The 21,378-nt window shown below is 41.6% G+C and overlaps 1 protein-coding gene and 1 long non-coding RNA gene across 2 annotated transcripts in view; one reads left to right on the forward strand and one right to left on the reverse strand.

The window, feature by feature from the left end:
• LOC115301322 lies at positions 1-16,208 on the reverse strand. Its single transcript, XR_003913066.1, has 3 exons — positions 15,743-16,208; positions 2,089-2,213; positions 1-100 (listed from the first exon to the last, which is right to left on the reverse strand). It is a non-coding gene; the product is annotated as an uncharacterized LOC115301322 (long non-coding RNA).
• MAP1A (microtubule associated protein 1A) overlaps positions 15,688-21,378 on the forward strand; it is a 20,812-nt gene continuing 15,121 nt past the window's right edge. Inside the window, exons 1-2 of the mRNA XM_029951121.1 lie at positions 15,688-16,586; positions 17,537-17,638. Of these exons, the coding sequence (XP_029806981.1) occupies positions 16,349-16,586; positions 17,537-17,638 (340 nt within the window). The 5' untranslated portion in view covers positions 15,688-16,348. The remainder of the gene's footprint in view (positions 16,587-17,536; positions 17,639-21,378) is intronic.

The raw sequence follows: 21,378 nt of genomic DNA on the forward strand, positions 1-21,378 counted from the left end.
TCAAAATAAACAAACAAACAAACAAACATTAAAAAACAAACAAAAACAAAAAACAGCTATTTCGGAACTCCTAAACCCCAGTGGGGAGAATGTTCTGGGCCTGAAAAATAAAAGAAGAAAATAAGATACTTCAGTGGGACAGGACACCAAACTGATTCTACTCATGCATGTGGCTGAACCATGAAATGGTTACTCATCCTCTGAGATCAGTGTGTTTATATATAAAGTCATGTACATGGTGCCAATTTTGTACTGTACTCCCCATATCACTATGTCATATTCCCCTTCATTTCAATCTAGGTCACTTCGCCCATCTCCTCTCTGTACTTTTCAAAAAATTATAATTTTAGTTCTAGTATAGTTAATATACAGTGTTATATTAGTTTCAGGTGGGAGCGCCTGGGTGGCTCAGTTGGTTGAGTGTCCGACTTCGGCTCAGGTCATGATTTCATAGTTCGTGGATTCAAGCTGCTCATCAGCCTCCATGCTGGCATCTCAGAGCCTGGAGCCTGCTTCTGATCCTGTGGGTCCCTCTCTCTCTGCCCCTCCCCTGCTCATGATCTGTCTCTCCCTGTCTCTCAAAAATAAATAAATGTTTAAAAAATTAAAATTTTTAAAAATATTTGTTTCAGGTATACAATACGGTGATCCAACAATTCTATACATTACTTAGTGTTCATCGGATAAGTGTACACTTAATCCCCTTCACCTATTTCACCCATTCCCCTACCTATCTCTACCTACCTCTCTCCTGGTAAACCTCCGTTCTCTATAGTTAAGAATCTGTTTTTGATTCTTCATGCTTTTGTTCCTTAAATTCCATCTATGAGTGAAATTTATATAGTATTTGTCTTTCTCTGACTAACTTATTTCACTTAGCATTAAACTCTCTAGCTCTATCTGTGTTGCTGCAAATGGCAAGGTTTCATTCTTTGTTACGGCTAAGTAATATTCCATTGGGTATATATGCCACTTCTTCTTTATCCATTCATCTGTCAATGGATACTTGTGGGCTTCCATAATTTGGCTCTTATAAATAATGCTGCAGTAAACATAGATGTGTATATATCTTTTCAAATTTAGGCCCCTAGTCTATTTTGAGTTTATTTTTGTCTATGGTGTCAGAAAATGGTCCAGTTTCATTTTTTGGCATGTAACCTTCCAGTTTTCCCGACACCATTTGTTAAGGAGATTTTTGCCATTGCATATTCTTGCCTCTTTTGTCAAACATTAATTGACCATCTAATCATAGGTTTATTTCTCTGTACTATCAGATAAGGTTGGATCCTAAAGGCTGATCTATTATTCTGTATGAAAACCACCTATTCAAGAAATGGGTTGGTCACTTCTCAGGCCACTCATGGCTGGATTGATGCTCTTTGTTCAAGACTTAGCTCCAGTGAAACAGCAATCCTCTTGCACTGTTGGTGGGAATTCAAACTGGTGCAGCCACTCTGGAAAACAGTGTAGAGGTTCCTCAAAAATTAAAAATAGAACTACCCTATGACCCAGCAATAGCACTGCTAGGAATTTACCAAAGGGATACAGGCGTGCTGATTCAGAGGGGCACAGATACCCCAATGTTTACAGTAGCACTTTCAACAATAAGCCAAATTATGGAAAGAGCCTAAATGTCCATCAACTGATGAATGGATAAAGAAGATATGGTTTATATATACAATGGAATATTATTTGGCAATGAGAAAGAACAAAATGCCATTTGCAGCAATGTGGATGGAAATGGAGGGTATTATGCTAAGTGAAATAATTCAGTCAGAGAAAGATATATGTTTTCACTCATATGTGGGTCTTGAGAAACTTAACATAAGACCATGGGAGAAAGAAAGGGGGAGAAAATGGTTACAAACAGAGAGGGGGGGAAGCAAACCATAAAAGACTCTTAAATACAGAGAACCATACAAACCGAGGATTGATGGGGGGCGGAGAGGGGAAAGTGGGTGATGGGCATTGAGGAGGGCACTTGTTGGGATGAGCACTGAGTGTTGTTTGTAAGCCAATTCAACCATAAATTATATTAAAAACCAAAACAAAAGGCTTAGCTCCTAAGCTAAGAAGCTCCTTCCTTACACATAGAGAATGCCTCTTCTGAGGAATTCTAGAACCAACTCCCCCAGGCTCCAGGAGTGGGGCACAGGAAGTCACCAGCGAGGAGCATCTCTGGGGTCCTCTGTTCTGTCCACACACCCAGGCACCTGGTGAAGTGAACAAAACTTGGTTTCTTTCTGGAAAGCAGCCTCACCTGCCAGAGCTGCTGACAGGCATGAAGGTGAAGAGAAAAGGTCTCATGGAGAGGTGTTCCTTCTGTGTCAGACTTATTCCATGATCACTAACGTTTCAGTTTTGCTTTACAATTGCATGTTCCTGGGGACATTACAAGCTGTTGGTTGCATTCTCAAATATGAGGATTTCAAAAGGTCTCTTAGTAGGCACCTTCCACAATTATCAAGGGACCTCTCAATTATAATTTTCAGCTCTGTTCTGGGGCACTAGATCATGACCTGAGCTGACGTCAGAGACATAACCGACTGAGCCACCCAGGCACCCCATTTCTGTTCTTTCTTAAGACATCACCTCTCTGAGCCTCAGATTTTGTGAAATGCAGAGAAGGACCCTGCACACAGGCTTGTGAAGAACAAAACAAATCAAAGCCCTTAGGCCGGGGCCTCTGTATACAGCAACTGATCAATAAACACTGGCTCTTACATTCCTATTGCAAAATAAATAAATAAATAAATAAATAAATAAATAAATAAGGCTGATCTGGCCGATACAGAGCCCGTGTACTAACTAGTTAGCAAGAACTACAGTAACACACTTTGGCCCTGTTCACATATAAGCCCATCAACATAAGGAGTCTCATGAACCTGAAGCCAGAAAATCCATAGCCCTAACCAGAAATTTCTTCATAAATTCTAGTTCATTTATTAATTTCAATTCACTTATGTGCAAGACACCATTCTGGCTCCATGGTGAAAGTGGAAGAAAAGTAATGTATAAAGATTAAGATATAGTTCCCACACTCAGGGAACTTACAATTTATGAAGAAAATAAGGAATGTATACAAATAACTATAACACAAGATACAATAAAAGTGCTGTAAGAGTTCAGAGGAGAAAGAAGTCAAAATAAATAATTTTAATCATGTTTATAATGAATATGTATTTGGGCATCTGGGTGGCTCAGCCAGTTGAGTGTCAACTCTTGACTTTGGCTCAGGTCATGATCCCAGGTTCTGGAAGCGAACCCCATGTAAGGCTCTGAACTGAGCATGGAGCCTGCTTAAGATTCTCTCTCTCCTTCTGCCCCTCTCTCCCACTCACATACATTCTATCTCTCTCTCTAAAATAAAAATTTTAAAACACTTTTTAAATGTTTATTTATTTTTGAGAGAAAGACAGAGAGAGAGAGAGAGAGACAGAGAGAGAAAGACAGAGAGAGCATGAGTGAGGGAGGGGCAGAGAGAGAGGGAGACAGAATCTGAAGCAGAATCTGATAGCTCCAGGCTCTGAGCTATCAGCAAAAAGCCCGATGTGGGGCCCTTTTCCCAGATGATTATTTCTAAGCAAATCCCAGATATCATATAATTTCATATAATTTCACCCTTAAATACTTGTATTTATGTCTATAATATAGATAATATTTTGAAAACATCAACACATACAGGGGTGTCTGGATGCCTCAGTCAGTTAAGCATCTGCCTTCAGCTCAGGCCATGATTTCATGGTTCATTGGTTCAAGTCCCACATCAAGCTCTATACTGACAGTGCAGAACCTGCTTCTAATCCTGTGTCCCTCCCTCTCTGCCCCTCCCCCACTCTGTCTCTCAAAAAAAATTAATTAAACATTTTTAAAAGTTTAAAAAATAAACAAAGGGGCACCTTGGTGGCTTGGTCAGTTGAGCGTCCGGCTTTGGCTCAGGTCATGATCTCATGGTTATGGGTTCAAGCCCTGCACCAGGCTCTGTACTGATATCTAGTTCAGAGCCTGGAGCCTGTCTTCAGATGCTGTGTCTCCCTCTTTTTCTGACCCTCCCCTGCTCACACCGTGTCTCTCTCTCTCTCTCTCAAAAATAAATAAAAACATTTTTAAAAATTAAAATAAATAAAAATAAAAAATAAAACACACATCAACACAAAGAAAATTGATAGCAATCTCTTAATGCAATCAAATATGTAGTGTTAAAATTTCTCCAATTGTCCCCCCGTTTTTTTTTTACAATTTCAAAACAAGGTTTACACATTGCATTTGGATGATTCTTTCCTTAGCTATCCTTTAATCTAGAAGTTCTCCCTCATTTTTGCAGGAAATTCCTGTAATTTATAGATTTGTTGATGAAACTAGGTCATTTGTTCTATAAAATTTCCAGAACTGTGGATTTTTTATTGCATCCCTGTGGTGTCATCTGATGTATTTGTCCCCTTATTTCCTATAAATGGGCAATTATATATATTTGTTATGATTTATGCTCCATTTTTTCTTTTGTGGCAAGAATACTTCATAAGTGATATTATTTACTTCCTGTTGGATCTTATCAGGAGATACAACATCTAGCTGAATGTATTTTTTTTGATACAATTGATAAATAGGTCCAAATTTTACTATCTTTTTACTTGATAGTTCAGCAGTCATTAGTAGTAATTACCTAGCTGCATTATTTCACCAAGAGCTGCAAAATAGTGATATTCTAATTTTAACATACTGTCATCATTTATTAGCTGGAATTCTTTCATAAATAAGAACTTTTTCTTCATCAAATAATTGATTACATAAGAATAGGCAGGATGAATGCTTGATTCTTTCTTTTGACTTGCCAGTTTTCAAAATAATGACTTAAGGTTCTCTATATAATAGAGAAATTTCTCCAAACGATGAGGTTCTTTACCATTCTCCAGAGATGACCAATGAGAATTTTGGTTTTAGTATCACTAAGAACTCATGGATTTTTAACACCCTGGTGTATTCAATCAGTTACAGTTATTGTTCATTTTGGAATGCATACTGTCACATCTTAGGACTGAGGATATCACTTCCTTCAGATTAGCTCCAGAGTCCTTTCAACAGGATTCCAGTGGTCTTTAATCCTTCCTTGTTTTCTGTTACAATAAGATGTTCCAGGTTCATCTTATTCATTTCCTGCCCCAGATCTGGGATCAGTTATTTCTCTCAGAAGCCTTGGTTCATTTTAGTAGTAAATGGCATTTAGAGACCACAATGTGGATGGCCAGAAAGCTTATCGCTAGCATTGGATTGGTCATTGTTTTGCTTTTTCCAATTAAGTTTAGGGTTTCAGTGATTTTAGCCAAATTTCATACTTTTATATTTGTCTCTCTTATGATCAACATCTTGGTTCCTGATAACATGAACATAATTTGCTTTATTGTATTCTATGTATATGTATATATATATATATATATATATATATAATCATTTTGCACACACACACACAAACCACTACTATTACTACTAATGAGATGACTAACAAAAACAGTTTAACATTTCTTTGCAGTTGCTTTTGTTTTTAGGGTACATCTCATTAAAGATGTACAGTTAAGACTTATGATACAACATGGATAAATCTTGAAGACATTACGTTAAGTGAAATAAGCCAACCATAAAAAGACAAATACTGTATGATTCCACTTATATGATGTACTTAGAGTAGTCAAAATCATAGAGGCAGAAAGTAGAATGGTGGCTGCCAGGATCTGAAGGGAGGAGGAATGGGGAGTTATTGTTTAATGGGTACAGACGTTTTGTTTTATAGGATAAAAAGAGGTATAGAGATGGATTTATTTTTGAGAGACAGAGAGAGACAGCACGAGCAGGGGAGGGTCAGAGATCAAGGGAGACACAGAATCTGAAGCAGGCTCCAGGCTCCGAGCTGGCTGTCAGCACAGAACCCGATGCGGGGCTCAAACCCACGAACTGTGAGATCATGACCTGAGCCGAAGCCGGAAGCCAGACACTTAACCGACTGAGCCACCCAGGCGCCCCAAAAAAAGGTATAGAGATGAATGGTGGTTGTGACTGCAAAACATTATAAATGTATTTAACATCACTTAACCATATGCTTAAAATTGGCTATAATGGTAAATTTTGTGTATTTTACAATAATTTTTTTTGAAAAAATAGTTAAATTATTATATTTTAGAGACACTTGAAATAACTCTACCAATTTAATAGAGAGAAATTAATTTATTTTGTTTTTTTATTTTTAGTGACTATTTTTATATTTTTGTTAAGAAAACATTTACATACAATGAAATACACAACTCTTGGTTGTATCATGTGATGAGATCCGACAAATGTATACGTTTGCGAAGCCTACATTCATTCCAGTCAAGAAATAAAACAGTTTTGGGGGGTGGCTGGATGGCTCAGTTGGTTAAGCATCCAACTTTTGGTTGATCTCAAGGTTTACTGAGTTCAAGTCCCGCCTGCACCAGGCTCCTCAGGAGCCTGCTTGGGATTCTTTCTCTCTCCCTCTCTGCTCATCCCCAACTCGTTCGTTCTCACTCACGCTCTCTCTCTCTCTCTCAAAATAAACAAATAAACAAACAGTAAAACAAAAAACAAAAATGTTTTCTTCCATTCCAGAGAATTTTTCATGGCAACCATATTCTAATTTCTACAACCATAGATTATTTATTTCCTGTTTTAACAATTTTAATGTAAGTGGAATCACTTAGTATGTAATCTTCTATATGCTGCTTCTTTTAGTCAACAGTAACACTTTTGAGATTCATCCATGTTATTGCATGCATCAGTAGTTCATTTTTTTTCTATTGCTCAGTAGTATTCTATTGTGTATCTGTTCCACATTTTGTTTATCAGTTCTCCGAATGATATACATTTGAGTTATTTTAAGACCATCATAAATAAAGCAGGTATAAACATTCATACATAGTTATTTTGTGAACATATGTTTTCATTTCTCTTGCACAAAATATCTAAGAGTGGAACAGCTGGTCATAGGATAGGTATTTGCTTAACTTTATAAAAAACTGCCAGTTTTCCAAAATTGTTGTATAATTTTATACTCCCACTAACAAACATATGAGAGTTTCAGGTGCTGCACATTTCACTAACATTTGGTATTTTCATTGTAAAGTAGTATCTCATTATAATTTTTTAGTAAAGTTTATAGATCACTATGTACAATAAAATGTACCCATTTTAAGTGTAGCATTTGATGAGTTCATGAAGTCTGTGTGTGCGCCACCACCACAATCAAATAGAGGACATTTCACCACCCCGAGTTCCCTTGTAATCAATTCTTACACCCTCCCCAACTCCAAGCAACCACTTACTTGCTTTCTGTCACCATAAATCAGTTTTACCCATTCAAGAATTTCATGTAAACTTACCCATGTAAATGTGTTGACCATGAAAATACACCACTGAAATCTGCTTTCAGGGAGCATAACTGATGACCCTACCTGCTGCCACTCTGATCCATCACATTTGGACCAAAGCCACACTTTCCACAGGCTGTCCCAGCCAATGAAAGAGTATAGCAGGGCTACAAAAGCAGGCTCAAGGCTGTGATATACACAATGCCTTCAACAGGTGCCTTTGATTTAAAGACTTTTTTTTTTTAAGATAAAAAATTTATTGGGGCGCCTGGGTGGCTCAGTTGGTTAAGCATCTGACTTCGGCTCAGGTCATGATCTCACTGTCCGTGGGTTTGAGCCCCGCGTCAGGCTCTGTGCTGCCAGCTCAGAGCCTGGAGCCTGCTTCAGATTCTGTGTCTCCCTCTCTCTCTCTCTGCTAATCCCCCATTCATGCTTTGTCTCTCTCTGTCTCTCAAAAATAAATAAAAATTAAAAAAAATTTTTTTAAAAAGATAAAAAATGTATTGAATTTTTTCCTGCTAGGATCTGTTCTTCAGGTCCATTTTAATATTCATTAGGTCTTAGGTTAATGGGCACATTAAACTAATAGATTTACTCAAATTTTAAAGGCAAAATTTGTATGTATATTGGTTTCAGGTATATAACATAATAATCTGATTTTTGTATACATTACAAAGTGATAATCACAATTAGTCTAGTTACCATCGATTACCATTCAATTGACCCCTTTCACCCATTTTGCCCACCCACCTGACTTAAAGGTTTTTAATCAGCCTGACCAAACCTTCCTGGAACTATGCTGTAGGACAAAAGTGCTCTTCCATTCAAAGATTTATTCCTTTCTTCTCTCCTTTCAGATATCAGACCTGTATCTTGTTCTGAAGGCTCTCTCTGGTTTCCCCTAGTCCCGCCCTGTGTTGATTTAAAATATAACCACTAATTCATTGACACTCCCTTCAAAAGGTAGAGCTAACATTCCTCCTTGTGAGAGTGTCCTAGACTTAGAGACTTGCTTCTAATAAATAGAATAAAACTAATGGTGTCTAACTTACAACACTATGTCATAAAAAGGCTTTGGGGGTGGGGTGCTTAGGTGGTTCAGTTGGTTAAGACTTTGGCTCAGGTCATGATCTCACTGTGTGGGTTCAAGCCCCGCATCGGGTTGCCTGTTTCAGATTCTGTGGCTCTCTCTCTACCCCTCCCTGGTTCGCGCTCTGTCTCTCCCTGTCTCAAAAATAAATAAACATTAAAAAAAATTTTTTTAAGGCACTGGGGCTCCCTCCTTCTCTCTTGGCTCACTTGCTCTGAGAAGCCAGCTGCCCTGTCGTGAGGATACTCAAGTAGACCTATGAAGGGGTCTACATGGTGAGGAACTGAAGCTTTCTGCTAATTAGCCATGTGAGTGATCCACAGTAGAAGCAGATATCCAGTGCCAATCAAGCCTACAGATTACTGTAAACTCAATCAACAATTTGACCACAACCTTATGAAAAACTCTAAGCGAAAATGACTCAACTTGTTTGCTTCTTGGTTACAGACCCTTAAAAGCTAGTGAGATAGGGGCGCCTGGGCGGCTCAGTCAGTTAAACATCCCACTCTTGATTTCAGCTCAGGTCATGATCTTGGGGTTCCTGGGACTGAGGCCTGTATTGGGCTCCACACAAACAGCAAGGAATCTGTTTGGGATTTTCTCTCTCTCTCTCTCTCTCTCTCTCTCTGTCCCTACTCCACTCACACACACTCTCTCTCAAAATAAAAAATAAATGTAAAAAAAAAAAAACACTACAAGAGACAGCTATTGCTACTTTAAGCTGCTAAGTTTGGGGTTAATTTGTTTCAAATCAATAACCAATATACTTTCCTGATAAATCTCTTTGCACATCTAATTATATGTTGGCATTAGTTCCCCAGGAGACCAACTAATATAATATTCTTTTGTGTGTTGGTTCTTTTGTTCAGCATGATGTTTTTTATTTTTCATCTATGTTGTGTACATTTGTAGTTTCTTTTTATTGCTGAGTAGCATTATATTGCATGAAGATACCACAATTTGTTTATTCATTCTCCTTTCAATGGGCATTTGGGTTGTTTCCAGTTTTCGGCTATCATGAATAAAGTTGCTATGAACAGCCCCCACAAGTCTTTTTGCAGACATATGTGTTTTCATTTCTCTTGGGAAAATATCCAGGAGTGGAACCAGTAGGTCACAGGCTAGATGTTTGTTTAATTTTACAAGAAATTTACAAATGCTTTTCTAAAGTGGTTATAACATTTTATACTAATATGAGAGTTCTATTTGTTCCACAATATTGCTAACATTTGGTGTTATTGGTCTTTTAATTTTTGCCATTTTGCGGATGTTAAATGATAGTGCCCTGTGGCTCTAATTTCCATTTCCCTAGAACTAGTGATGAACGCTTTTTCCTGTACTTATTAGCCATTTGTACATCTTCTTGTGGCAGTCCACTCAAACTGTCCACTTTTATAATCGGGTTGTCTTTTTTAATTGATCTGTAGATTTTAAAAGTATACTCCAAATCAAGTTGTTAGATTGACCATTTTGACTTAATTTTGGTTCATACATATGTAAAACATTTATATAATTCCAAAGTCAAATTTACAAAATAAGTTAAATTTTTAAAAGTCTACCTCCCATCCCCGGCTGCCTTGCAATTGCTTCTTCCTCTCCTCCTTAGGTAACTTTTTTTTCTTTTTAAGTTTTTGGTTTATTTTTGGAGTCATTATTTATTCTCTTTCTTTCTCATTCTTCATTTGATCAGACAGGAGATCAGGTTGGCTCTACCTTTAAAATACTGTGTATCTAGAATTCCACTGATTATCACTATCTCCACTGATACCACTCTAAGCAGAGTTACGTGGTTGCTCACCCAGATTACTGCAGGATCCCTGACTGGCTTCCCACATCACTCTTTATATCTTCCATGATCCATTCTCAACACAGTGGCCAAAACGATCCTGTAAAAATCTAAGTCAAACCACATCACCTCTCTGTTCATATGCTCCCCATTTCACTCAGAGTAAGAACCAAACTCCAACCTGCCTTCAATCCCCTGTGTGATCTGGTCCCTAGTATCTCCCTGGTCTCATCTCCTATTCTTTCAGTCCTCTGCTCCAGTCACAATGGGCTCCAGCTAGTTCTTGGATGTACTAGGGAGAGCTACTTTAGGAACTTTGTGCTGGCCATCCTCTTTCTGCAAGACTCTTCTGCCACTTATCCAAGTGCCTATCTCCCTCACTTCCTTCAAGTCTGCTCAGGTCTCATATTCTCTCTAAGGCCTACCCTGACCAGCCCATTTAAAACAGCAACCTTTCGGGGCACCAGGGCGGCTCAGTCAGTTAAGCGTCCAACTTCGGCTCAGGTCATGGTCTCGTGGTCTGTGTCTCCCTCTCTCTCCGCCTCCCCATTCATGCTCTGTCTCTCTCCCTTTCTCAAAAATAAACATTAAAATAATAAAAAATAAAACCTTTCCTGTCCCTTCGCCCTTCTTCCCCAACACCACAGCCCTCACCAGTGTTCTCAGTTACTCTTACCCTATCTTCTTTTTTCCACACCACTTACCACTTTCTCACAAACTATATGTTACCTCTTTATTATGTCTCCTCTACTAGAATGTAAGCTCCACAAGAGCAGGGATCTTTGTGCACTGTGTGCTGGCACACAGTACATGCTCAATAAATATTATTGAATGAATAAGTAAATGAATTCTGGACATAGTTCTAAGCATATTTAAGAGATTGTCCCATTTAATTTTCAAAATAAGACAAGGTGGGATGCAATTATTATAATTTTATAGAAGAGGACACTAAAGCACAGAGAGGATAAGCACCTTGCCCAAGTTCACACAGTTGGCAAGTGGGGAAGTCAGTTTCATAGAAGCAGCTGTGTTTGAGTTGGGTCATAGTCCTTAAATCCTTTGTGGAATGAGATGGAGCCTTATTTCACAAACAAAATAAATCAAAGGGGTAAAGTAAATAAATTCCTAAATAAGAATTAAGGTGAACAAAGCATCTAAGGAAAAAGAGACAGCCTGAACACAAAGTATAAGAATGACTAAGGGAGGGGTGCCTGGGTGGCTTAGTTGATTGAGCACCCAGCTCTTGATTTCAGCTCAGATTATGATCCCAGGGTCGTGGGATAGAGCCCCACATCAGGCTCCATGCTGAGAATGAACCAGCTTAAGATTTTCTCTTTGTCTCTCTCTCCCCCTCAGTCATGCTCTCTAAATTGACTCCGATTGACTGAATAAGGGTTAATGTAAAATATTTGCAGGAAGTAATGTTATAAAGGGAAGTTAGGGCATATTATGAAGGATCTTCAGGAAAGTACTAAGAAGGGGGCACCTGGGTGGTTCAGTCAGTTAAGTGTGTGACTTTGGCTCAGGTCATGGTCTTGTGGTTCGTGAGTTCAAGTCTTGCATCAGACTCTATGCTGATAGCTCAGAGCCTATAGCTTGCTTCAGATTCTGTGTCTCCCTCCCCCTCTGTCCCTTGCCCATTGATATTCTGTCTCTTTCTCTCTCTCAAAAATAAATAAACATTAAAAATTTTCTTTAAAAAGAAAGAACTAAGAAGGAAGGGAAAATTTTGTGATATTGTAAAGGGAACAATATTTCTTTAACCCAAGCATTCCTTCATGAAAATTAACTCTATTCTACAAATACCTTTAAAAAACTATATAAACTTTGATTCACACAAAGGTATGGCCTCAAAACTAAGCTATACAACTAGATTTCAACTATCTTTGCCACTATCATCTTCACGATCACAAGAAAATCCTTAGAGCTTCCTGCAGTAAGAGGTAGCTTTGCTCAGAAAGCTAAATGAAAAGGTTGGACACAGTCAAACACTCACTTCCATCTCACAGGCTAATGGGATGGATAAGGGAAAATAGTATCTATAAATGTTTCTTTTTCACTTTCGGGAATTACTTTCTTTAAAAAATTTTTTTAATGTTTATTTATTTTTGAGAGACAGACAGAGACAGAGCAGGAATGGTGGAGGAGCAGAGAGAGAGGGAGACATAGAATCTGAGGTAGGTTCCAGAATCTGAGCTGTCAGCACAGAGCCCCACATGGGGCTTGAACCCATGAACCATGAGATCATGATGTGAGCTGAAGTGTGACGCTTAACTGACTGAGCCACCCAGGCTCCCCTTGGGAATTTCTTTCTTAAACAAAAGAATGTGGGGAGTGAGGAGGGAAAAGGGGTAAATGTCTTTATTGTCCTTTTGCAAGGCTCTGCAGGGAGAGGGTAAACCCGGTGTCTATGCCCTTCCTGTTACTCTACGTGAACAAATAATAATTAGGAAAATCATCCACCAAATTGTTACTGTGAGCCTCCTCTGTGTGCCAGACATAGCAACAAATGCAGATTTCTCCCCCACCTAGACCTTTTTAGAGATCTTTCACTCAGTGCCTCTGCAGATAAAACAGCTGTTCATGCTAGGAGGTGACCCTATGGCTGCCAGTATGCATTATGATCATAGTATTTTCCCCAAAAGCCAACGATAAACCTCTGACACAGCAATCCTGTAATCCAACACGCCTCTCTCTGTGTAAAGAATGCTTTATAGGCAGAACTGAGTACAGGGTGGGAATCTGAGCTGCATGCAGCTTCTTTTGGATATTTTAGTTGATAAGACCATGCAACCCAGCAGAACAGGCTGGAATTCTGCCAAATGAGCTCAGAGCCAGGGCATCTGGGTGGCTCAGTTGGTTAAGTATCCAACTCCTGCTTTCAACTCAGGTCATGATCTCACGGTTTGTGGGATCAAGCCTCACATCAGACTCTTTGCTTATAGCATGGAGCCTGCTTGGGATTCTTTCTCCCTCTTTCTATGTCCCTCTCCTGTGCGCTCGCTCTCTCTCTCTCTCTCTCTCTCTCTCTCTCAAAACTAAATAAACTTTAAAGAAATAAAATTTTAAAAAGGAGCTCAGATCCTCAGAAAACTAATGACATTCATCAGGCAAGAAGTAAGGGAAGAGTCAGTGTCTTTACTTTATGAATTATCAGAGCTGGCTTAATTCCTGTGGAGACCCTAAGCATTGAAAACTTTATGGTCCCCTCCTCTCCCATATACACATAATTTAAGATAAGAGCAATTAATTCTAATAAAATTTTGATTTTCTCAGGAGGACAACTAAAATTTTAAATTTAATTCAAATTTAAATGCCAAATATGAAATTATTTCCAGAAAAAATTTAGAGATGCCTCTTCTACTTTGTTAAACACGTGCATAATTTACTTATTTGATAATTTATCACTATATATTATGAACTGGCAAAAAGGTCTGAGAATCCTTTAACTTAGCGAAGGCTACAATTACCTTTCATAGTATTTGAGATTTATATTGTTTTCTGCCTTGTGCCCACTGAAATGCACGTCCAAGGAAAGAGCCTGTAACAGCATCTTCCTTTTGCATCTCCTCTAATCTGCCTGTACTAGTGGTAAATCCCTAGTGACCCCTTCTACAATTCAAGGGTCCTTCATCACAAATAGTTTGAAAAGCATTGGTTATAATCACTGTATCTGCCAATGCTCCTTAATAAGAGAATGCAAGAAACAGAGAGTTCCCAGAAGATCATATGTGGTCATCCCAGTGGTCAGTAGTTAAATGAAACATTAAAGTGGGCTCTATAACCACCACAGACTACTGCATGTGCCTCACAATCATCGTATCAGAGGTGCCCAATAATCCCCTTGGACAGGTCTTTCTTTGAAGGACATCATCCTATTACTAACCTCCTGCACAGCACACTCTTCTTAAACACAAAATTGGTTTTTATATACTTTGCAATTCATGTATGTATTTCTTTAATATTTTTAATCAGCTTTCCATGCCTCACATACATGCATCACTGTTTTTTGTCTTCAGTTTCAAAATTCTGGAATCAAGATGCTAATGCTAAACCCCACAGTTTTCTTTATAGAGCATTTTTCACATGCTGCTGTCTGCCATTTGATACTTGAAAAATATTTTCTGATAATATGAAGATGATACTGCGATCATCACCTAATGTTTAGGATACTGTTATCCCAGGAAAGAGTGGGGTCATTAAGAGATACCTGCAGTCAATCCTTCTCTGATATTTTCTGCCTTTTAAAGAACAGCCTGCTGAATGCTCATCCAGCATATGTGTGTAATTTTGGTATTATCAGAGTCTGCCATTGTAGCTGTAATTAACAAAACCTAATTCTAGCAGGGTCCGAGGTCACAGATCTGAATTTGTGCCCTTACCATCTGATCAGTGTGTGGTCCTTCCCTATACCATTCAGATCTATTGTCTAATCTCTTTGTCAGACTTGATAAAAGCAGAGCATGTGGTTAACTGCTACTGACCCTTATGCTGAAGCCCTGTTTTAGTTAAAGGCCTCATCTCTACAGTTGCTATGGAAACGGTCCCCTTCTCTCTACAACCTCTTCTGGCTTCCTGCCTCCAAGTGGCACTCTTGTCTGATTGCAGGAGGCCTGCACATCTCTCCAAGTTTTGGCAGATTCAGATTTGCAAATGGTGGGGCAGAGATGTAGCAGAATATTGTTTCATGTGTCATGTAGGGTGAGGCACCACCACTGTTTGATATTTTTCCTTCTCTGTTACACAAAGGATTTTCAGGGCCATGTCCATTCTTTTAAATTGAGATATAACAGACATATGACATTACATTAATTGCAGGTCAGAGCATATCCAAACTGACTGCAGAGTGGACTGGCTATTTTACTATCACTGTCCAATCCTCCTCAGGGCCTCCAGAGAGGAAGGGGAACACAATCAGGAACTGTGCTCCTTTCTACCCTGTACCTTCCGAAAAGTGTAAGGCAAATGAGGAAAAAAAAAAGTGCTTCTGGAGCCCTACAGTGAAAGACAGGTTCTCTCTATCCGACATATACATGTACAGAATGATTCAGAACCTTGGGTTAAAGAAGATGCTGGAGTGCAGAGTAGGTGACGGGGACACACGGCACACTGAGGAACAGGGGAGGGTGGACTTAACAGCACATACCATGTTTGCAATAATGTACTAGTCATTCATAAAACAGTGCCAGCCTCCTCTGTTCGCTTTCCCATCCCTTGGTGTTTGTTTTGTTTTGTTTTGTTTTTTTGAACAGGTAATCATCTACTTCACTTCAAACATTGTCCCTTCTGTTTTGAGAATTCCCTGGGGGAAGTAATGCCTCTGTCTCCCAAGGTTACCCAACTCACTGTGTCACATTACTGGTCGTTGGGAAGGTCTTTCCTGGGTTTTACTCGAATCCCCCTTGCTGCAGTCTGAGCTCATTGCACTGGAGTCCTGCACTCAGCAGAGATGGAGACTAGCCAACCACTATCTTCGGAATAACAACTCACCAGGGACTCAGGGCTGGAAGGTCATTCTGTCCCTCCAATACTGCGCAGCCTTCCTGAGCATTCCCAGGGCCTGAGACAATGAGGACAAGTAAACAGAGGATTAAAAGAAGAAAAAGAAAAAGAAAAAAAGAAAGAAAGAAAGAAAAAGAAAAAAAGCACCAGATAACGATAATACACTGGCACAGATGGAGACCACGATACAAACTGGGAGACAAGAGGGACAATATGGCTCCCTTCAGTTTGGGCCAGGCTGCGGAACTGCCAGACAGTACTTATCCGGGAAACATCCTAACTAGAAGCTTCTTCCGGCGCCAACGCAATCGACTCTCCCCTCCGACCGGCCCCTCAGAGCCCCACCCCTGCCCAAGTCGGAGTGGGCGCTCCCCGTGGAAAACGAGCGGGGATTGAAGAGGGCGGCCACCACCCCACGGACCAAGGAAGTCCGCAGGGCCGAGGCGTCGCTGCCCCAGCCCTGCCCCTGCGGCGCCAGAGCTCCACCCCCTGACAGGCAGCAGCCAATGAACGGTTCCTGTCGCCGGCCTTTAAGAACGGCGCGCGCTCTCCCTGCAGCTGACGCTGCCGGCCTAGCACTCCAACGGAGTTTCCATGGAGACCGAAGCTGGGCCCGGGTGGCCTAGCGGCGTTGCCATGGAGACAAGTCCCGGGCTGGGGCTCCGAAGCCCGGGCGCTCCGCTGGCTCAGAACCCCGCGGAGCCGCTGTGCGAGGCCGGAGCAGCAGTGGCGGCTGCACGCTGGGACCTGCGGAAACACTCTTTGCTCATCGTGATCGGCGATATCGGTACAGAGAGTCAGCTGAGGGCCGTGCGGGCCCACCTTGAACAAGGTGAGCCGCTGTCCTGGCTGTGCTCGGTACATCCTCCATCCCGTGCTTCTCCGCCATCTGTGTGTACGTCTGCATTCTCCATCCCTAGGTTGCACTTCCTGAAATCTGCGCTCCCTGTTACTCTGAATCATCAGTCCCTGTCACCTGCATCTTCCATGTCGTGCGTGCATATCCTCTTTAGCTACTAACATCTTGCTTTCCCCATCCCTCCCGCACACCCCAAGGCATTCCGCAGTCTCCCTGAGGCAGGGGAGCTCTATACAACCCCTGGGGCCACTCTGGTCACACCCCTCCCACCCGCAGTGTCACGGGTCAGACCTCTTGAAAGTCCTTACCATCCCCTGGAGAGTTCATGTTCCTACCTTAGTTTCTTCTTTAGGGTCCCAGAACCGGAACAGTGTCCTTTCTGAACGCCCCGAACAGATCTTAAATCTCTCAGTGCCAGCGGTAAACCTGACAAAGTGACCTTCGTGGCCACAAGCTTCTCAGCCCTCACCTCCCTCTCCAGCTGCCTGCCTGTGGCGCAGTGCTGCGGAACCACCTGCGGGTGGAAGCGAGCCTGGGAGGGGTGGAGGCAAGGAAGGGGCATAGAAGGAGAGTCTAGAATGCTATAGCTGTAAAGACCAAGAAGGGAGCCCCCAGTATCTGGGAACTGGCCCTTGAGTGTCACTTCTATCACAATTGGGCAACTCTGCAAGAAAATTACTATATACAAACTTATTAATGACCAAGTTTAGCCTAACCTCTGCCCTTCTCTCTCTGGCTCAGGCAGAACTCAGGAAGGGCACAGGATGGAAAATAGACATAGGCACGAGCCACCTTTCTTAAAGACGTCACTGAGGCTCATCATGGCAGTCCTTATCTTCTCCCTGTTCTTACCCCTTCTATGAGCTTGGAAGTACTCCCCTAAGTCCACCCCCATTGACCTCTCTCCTCTTTTTCTCTCACAGGGATTCTCTCCTGGAACATTGACTTATCATCCTTTGACTTGAACCAACAATTGAGACTCTTCATTACCCGGCACCTAGCTCACTTCTCCTCAGAGGTCAAAGGTTAGGACTAGTGACATTTGTCTCAAATTCTTTGGGTGAGGGCTGGTTACAGAATGTCAGAGGTCCAATCTCCCTGGCAGAGCTGGCTTTGTGGGAGGTTTGGGTCCGGCAGAAGGGAGGGACTCCTGAGGGGAAAGTTGGCAAGCTTGGAAGCTATCCTCTGCATATCCAGTACTCTTTGCATACAGATGGTATGATGCTGGAGGGAGTCTGGAGAGTAGAATTTCTACCTGACAAGAGGGTGGTTTATGGACAGCTGTTGACATGCACTAAGGGAATGAGGTACTTCTCTTGAGTGATTAATCATCTCCTATGCAAAAATCCACTCTTTTTGTGTAGTCCTCTTTCTGTAGATCCTAGCCTCCTTGATTCCCTTTCTAGAGACCTGTCAGTCCCTGAGTCACCTTCCCGGATCCTTGCTTAGCACCTTTTCCTCAGTCTACACAGCCCCACCCTCCAAGTTTCAGGATTTCTGGTTCCTCCTTTGGTTTAGCCAACATATCTCCAGAGCAGAGCAGAATCCCAGTTTCAAAAGCTGATGAGGAGCACCATCAAATCCAGGGTAGAAGCAGGGTCTCCTGGATTTGCTGCTGCAAGAAATAGTCACACTCTGAGGTTTGGCTCAGAGATCAAATCCACAAGATTCAATTTCCCATTCTGCTGAGTGGGAGAAATGGGTTAAGAATTTGAAAAAAATATTCCAGAACTATTATTCCATGACAGTATCTATGGGGATACTGCAGAAAGCCCTATATCCCAGGATAAAAGTGTTGGGCATCTGATCATGCTATTGATAAATGCTGACACACCAATCCATGTGCCAGTGTCTTTATGGAATATAAAATCCATCCAACTCAACAGTCACTGCCACCAAATGACTAAATTCATATCTTATACAGATAAGTCTCAATTATGCAGTGTAGTGGATCATCACCTTCCCTTCTCTTCCTATTCCTCCTGCTAACTGCCACATATTTAGTTATTTCCCTGATCACCAACTCCTCTAGAGATGCTCCTAGAGAGAGGGGACGAGAGGGTTAATATGAGCAATGTTCCATTATCCTAGGAATATGTGCAGCATTTTAAAAAATGTGAAGCTGGCATCTCTTTGATGTGACTGGCTTCCTGTGAAGCTGGCCACTCACTGTTTAGAGATTCCCTTCTGTTTAGAATTATACATGTCATGGCTTCCTCCATTAGCACTGATGATTGAAAATTGACAGTTTTGCCATTTTTACTCCTACCATCTCTGGTGCAAGCTGGATAAGGAGATGACAGCAGATGAAATTAATGACTGAATTGAAGTTTGGTGGGTATGTGCTGATGTTAACAATGCACACTGAATTCTCTAACTTTGTCCTTTGGACCACAGAAACTTAAGAGTAGGCTGAGTTCTGGAATGGTATAAGAATGAAGAGAACCTAAACCAAACTGCTGAGCCATTTTTCAGATTAACATTCAGGGATTCTTGGAAAGATGCTTACAGAGTGATGCATTGCTATGCTCAGGCATTTCTCAGAAATAACTACTAATATATAAACACCTATTTTATCTTTATAATCAGTTTCGCATGGTGTCCTCCAGGGGCCTAGGACCACTCCCAAGATCAGGGATCACTTTAGTATACTGAATTTTTTTTTTAGGTTTGGACATTTTCATGGTGGCCTATGTCCCTGGAGAACAGTGGAGAATTTCCTGGAAAAACCCACATGGCTCAAGACAGCCACAGCACCACCCCTGCTGGCTCCTCTTTCAGCTGTCCCCACAAACAACAGTCAGCCCAAAGCAGCTGCAGATGCTGCCCCGCCCTCCAGCCTCCCATTCGCCAAGTGGCAAAGGGAACCAGGCTGCTGAGATGGGCTCAAGGGGATATGCTGTGGCTTAATCCTTTCCCCCCAACCCACAGGCTAGGCCACCATCCCTCTCACCTATCCTCAACCCTGGGACAAAAGGCTGAGAAAGGGGACAGACATGTCTCCTACAGTGTTAGGGCAGGTGCAATCATTCCTATCCACTATCCACTCTTCACTCTCTCGAACACAGAAAAGGAAGGACCCATTGATGGAGTGTCAGTGGCCCAGCTCCTTCTAGTGGTCAGATCTGGTAAAGGCCTTCCAAGGTGAATTTTGAGCCAGGTAGTCTCCAGTGGTAACTTGGAGCCTAACTAACTTTCTAATCCTGCAGAAAATCTGGAGCTTCCAAGCATTATAAAGCAAACCCAGAAACTATTAGGAGGACAGTGGAAAACTGAGTTTTAACAACACTCTGATACTTCTACTATTGAGCGTCTATAGGAAAGGGAAAGGCTTTCATAATTTAGAATTCATGATTCATATTCTAGGACTCTAAGAAACATACATTGAAGAACCAGTTTGTAGGCCTTCTTTGTGAGTCTCCATTACCACTAATGTGCTCTAAAAGTCGTATTTCTGTTTCTTCTGCAAACATGAAAGCCATTCTGAATTAACATAGTAGCTCATTGGCCCCTACGACTAGCGGGGAGAAGAAGACGGTCTGCATTGCTGTCTGAAATGGGAAAGCAGCGAACATGAATAGTACTTACCTCCCTACAGGCATCTCCAGATTCGGGTTTACCTAGGAGCTCGAGGGTACTCTAGAGTTGGTCTGGTCTGAGATTCTGGTTTTAATAGAAACTTGATTCTGATCATTAATCTACAAAAAGGAGACAGACTTCCAGTGGCATTTGTGCACTGCAGGTTTAGGATTCTAGGAATGAAGCACTTTTTCATCTTTTATGCCATTCATTCCTCACTGCATTATTAGAGGATAGTATTAATACTATACTGGTTTTATAGTTCAGGAGGCAAGCTTTCAGAGAGGTTAAGTGGCTTGTTTAACGGCATGGCTGATAAACTGGTAGAGTCACGACACAAATCCAGGACTTCTAGTTGCATTTTGTGTCTGAGCTCAGGCCTCTCTCTTTGGCATCTCACCACTTCATTGCAGCAGAGCCTAGGAACAGAGCAGGTGGAGGTTCACTTGTGGTGGGTGGTTGTTCAGAAGGTGAGGACTGAAAGATAACTCCAGTGTGAGTTGGAACAATGCCCAGGGTGTGGCCCTTAGGGGTAGCAGCTGAGAATAAGGGGGGTTCTGCATTGGCTGGGAAATGTTATTTTGTTCTCCAGCCAAATGTCTACTCAAGTTTCCCTCTTAGCATACTTCAGAGAGCCCTAGAAAGCAGATAGGAGATAGATGATTTGAGGTGGGAAGAAATACAAAATATGAAGTTGCAGAAGGGAGGTGTTTTCCTTTTGTGATACTCAGAACTCAGCCTGGTTTGTGTTGTGTATCTCTGCAGATGGCCTCCTCAATCCAAATGGGGCTGTTGCCATGTTGCTGCTTTGCATCTCCGGATCTGAGCAAAGATTCAGATTCCTCCTCTTCTGTTCCTCCTCCCTTCTCCCCTCCCCCCAGTTCTGGTGACTCAGCTCCTCCTCTCCTCTGGCTACAGTTAAGGAGGGGAGGAAGGGATGCTGAGAGCAGAGACTATTTTGGCTTCTCTGACCTTCAAAAGCAGCTTTTGGCAGTCTGGGGCAGGGGTGGGGCTCGTGCTGGGGTTTGAGTGGGTGGATGTCAAGGCATTAGGAGTTGGCCAGGACTGAAGAGGGTGGATGGAAGGGAAGAGGGCAGGGAAGGACTCTAAGGGAGCTTGAGCATCACTGGGTTGGAACTGTGTGCTAGAGCTTTCAAGATCTTCTCTTTGAGTCTTTTGAGTGTTG

Source organism: Suricata suricatta, chromosome 9 (assembly GCF_006229205.1).
Source record: "Suricata suricatta isolate VVHF042 chromosome 9, meerkat_22Aug2017_6uvM2_HiC, whole genome shotgun sequence".
Classification (NCBI taxonomy): Eukaryota; Metazoa; Chordata; class Mammalia; order Carnivora; family Herpestidae; genus Suricata; species Suricata suricatta.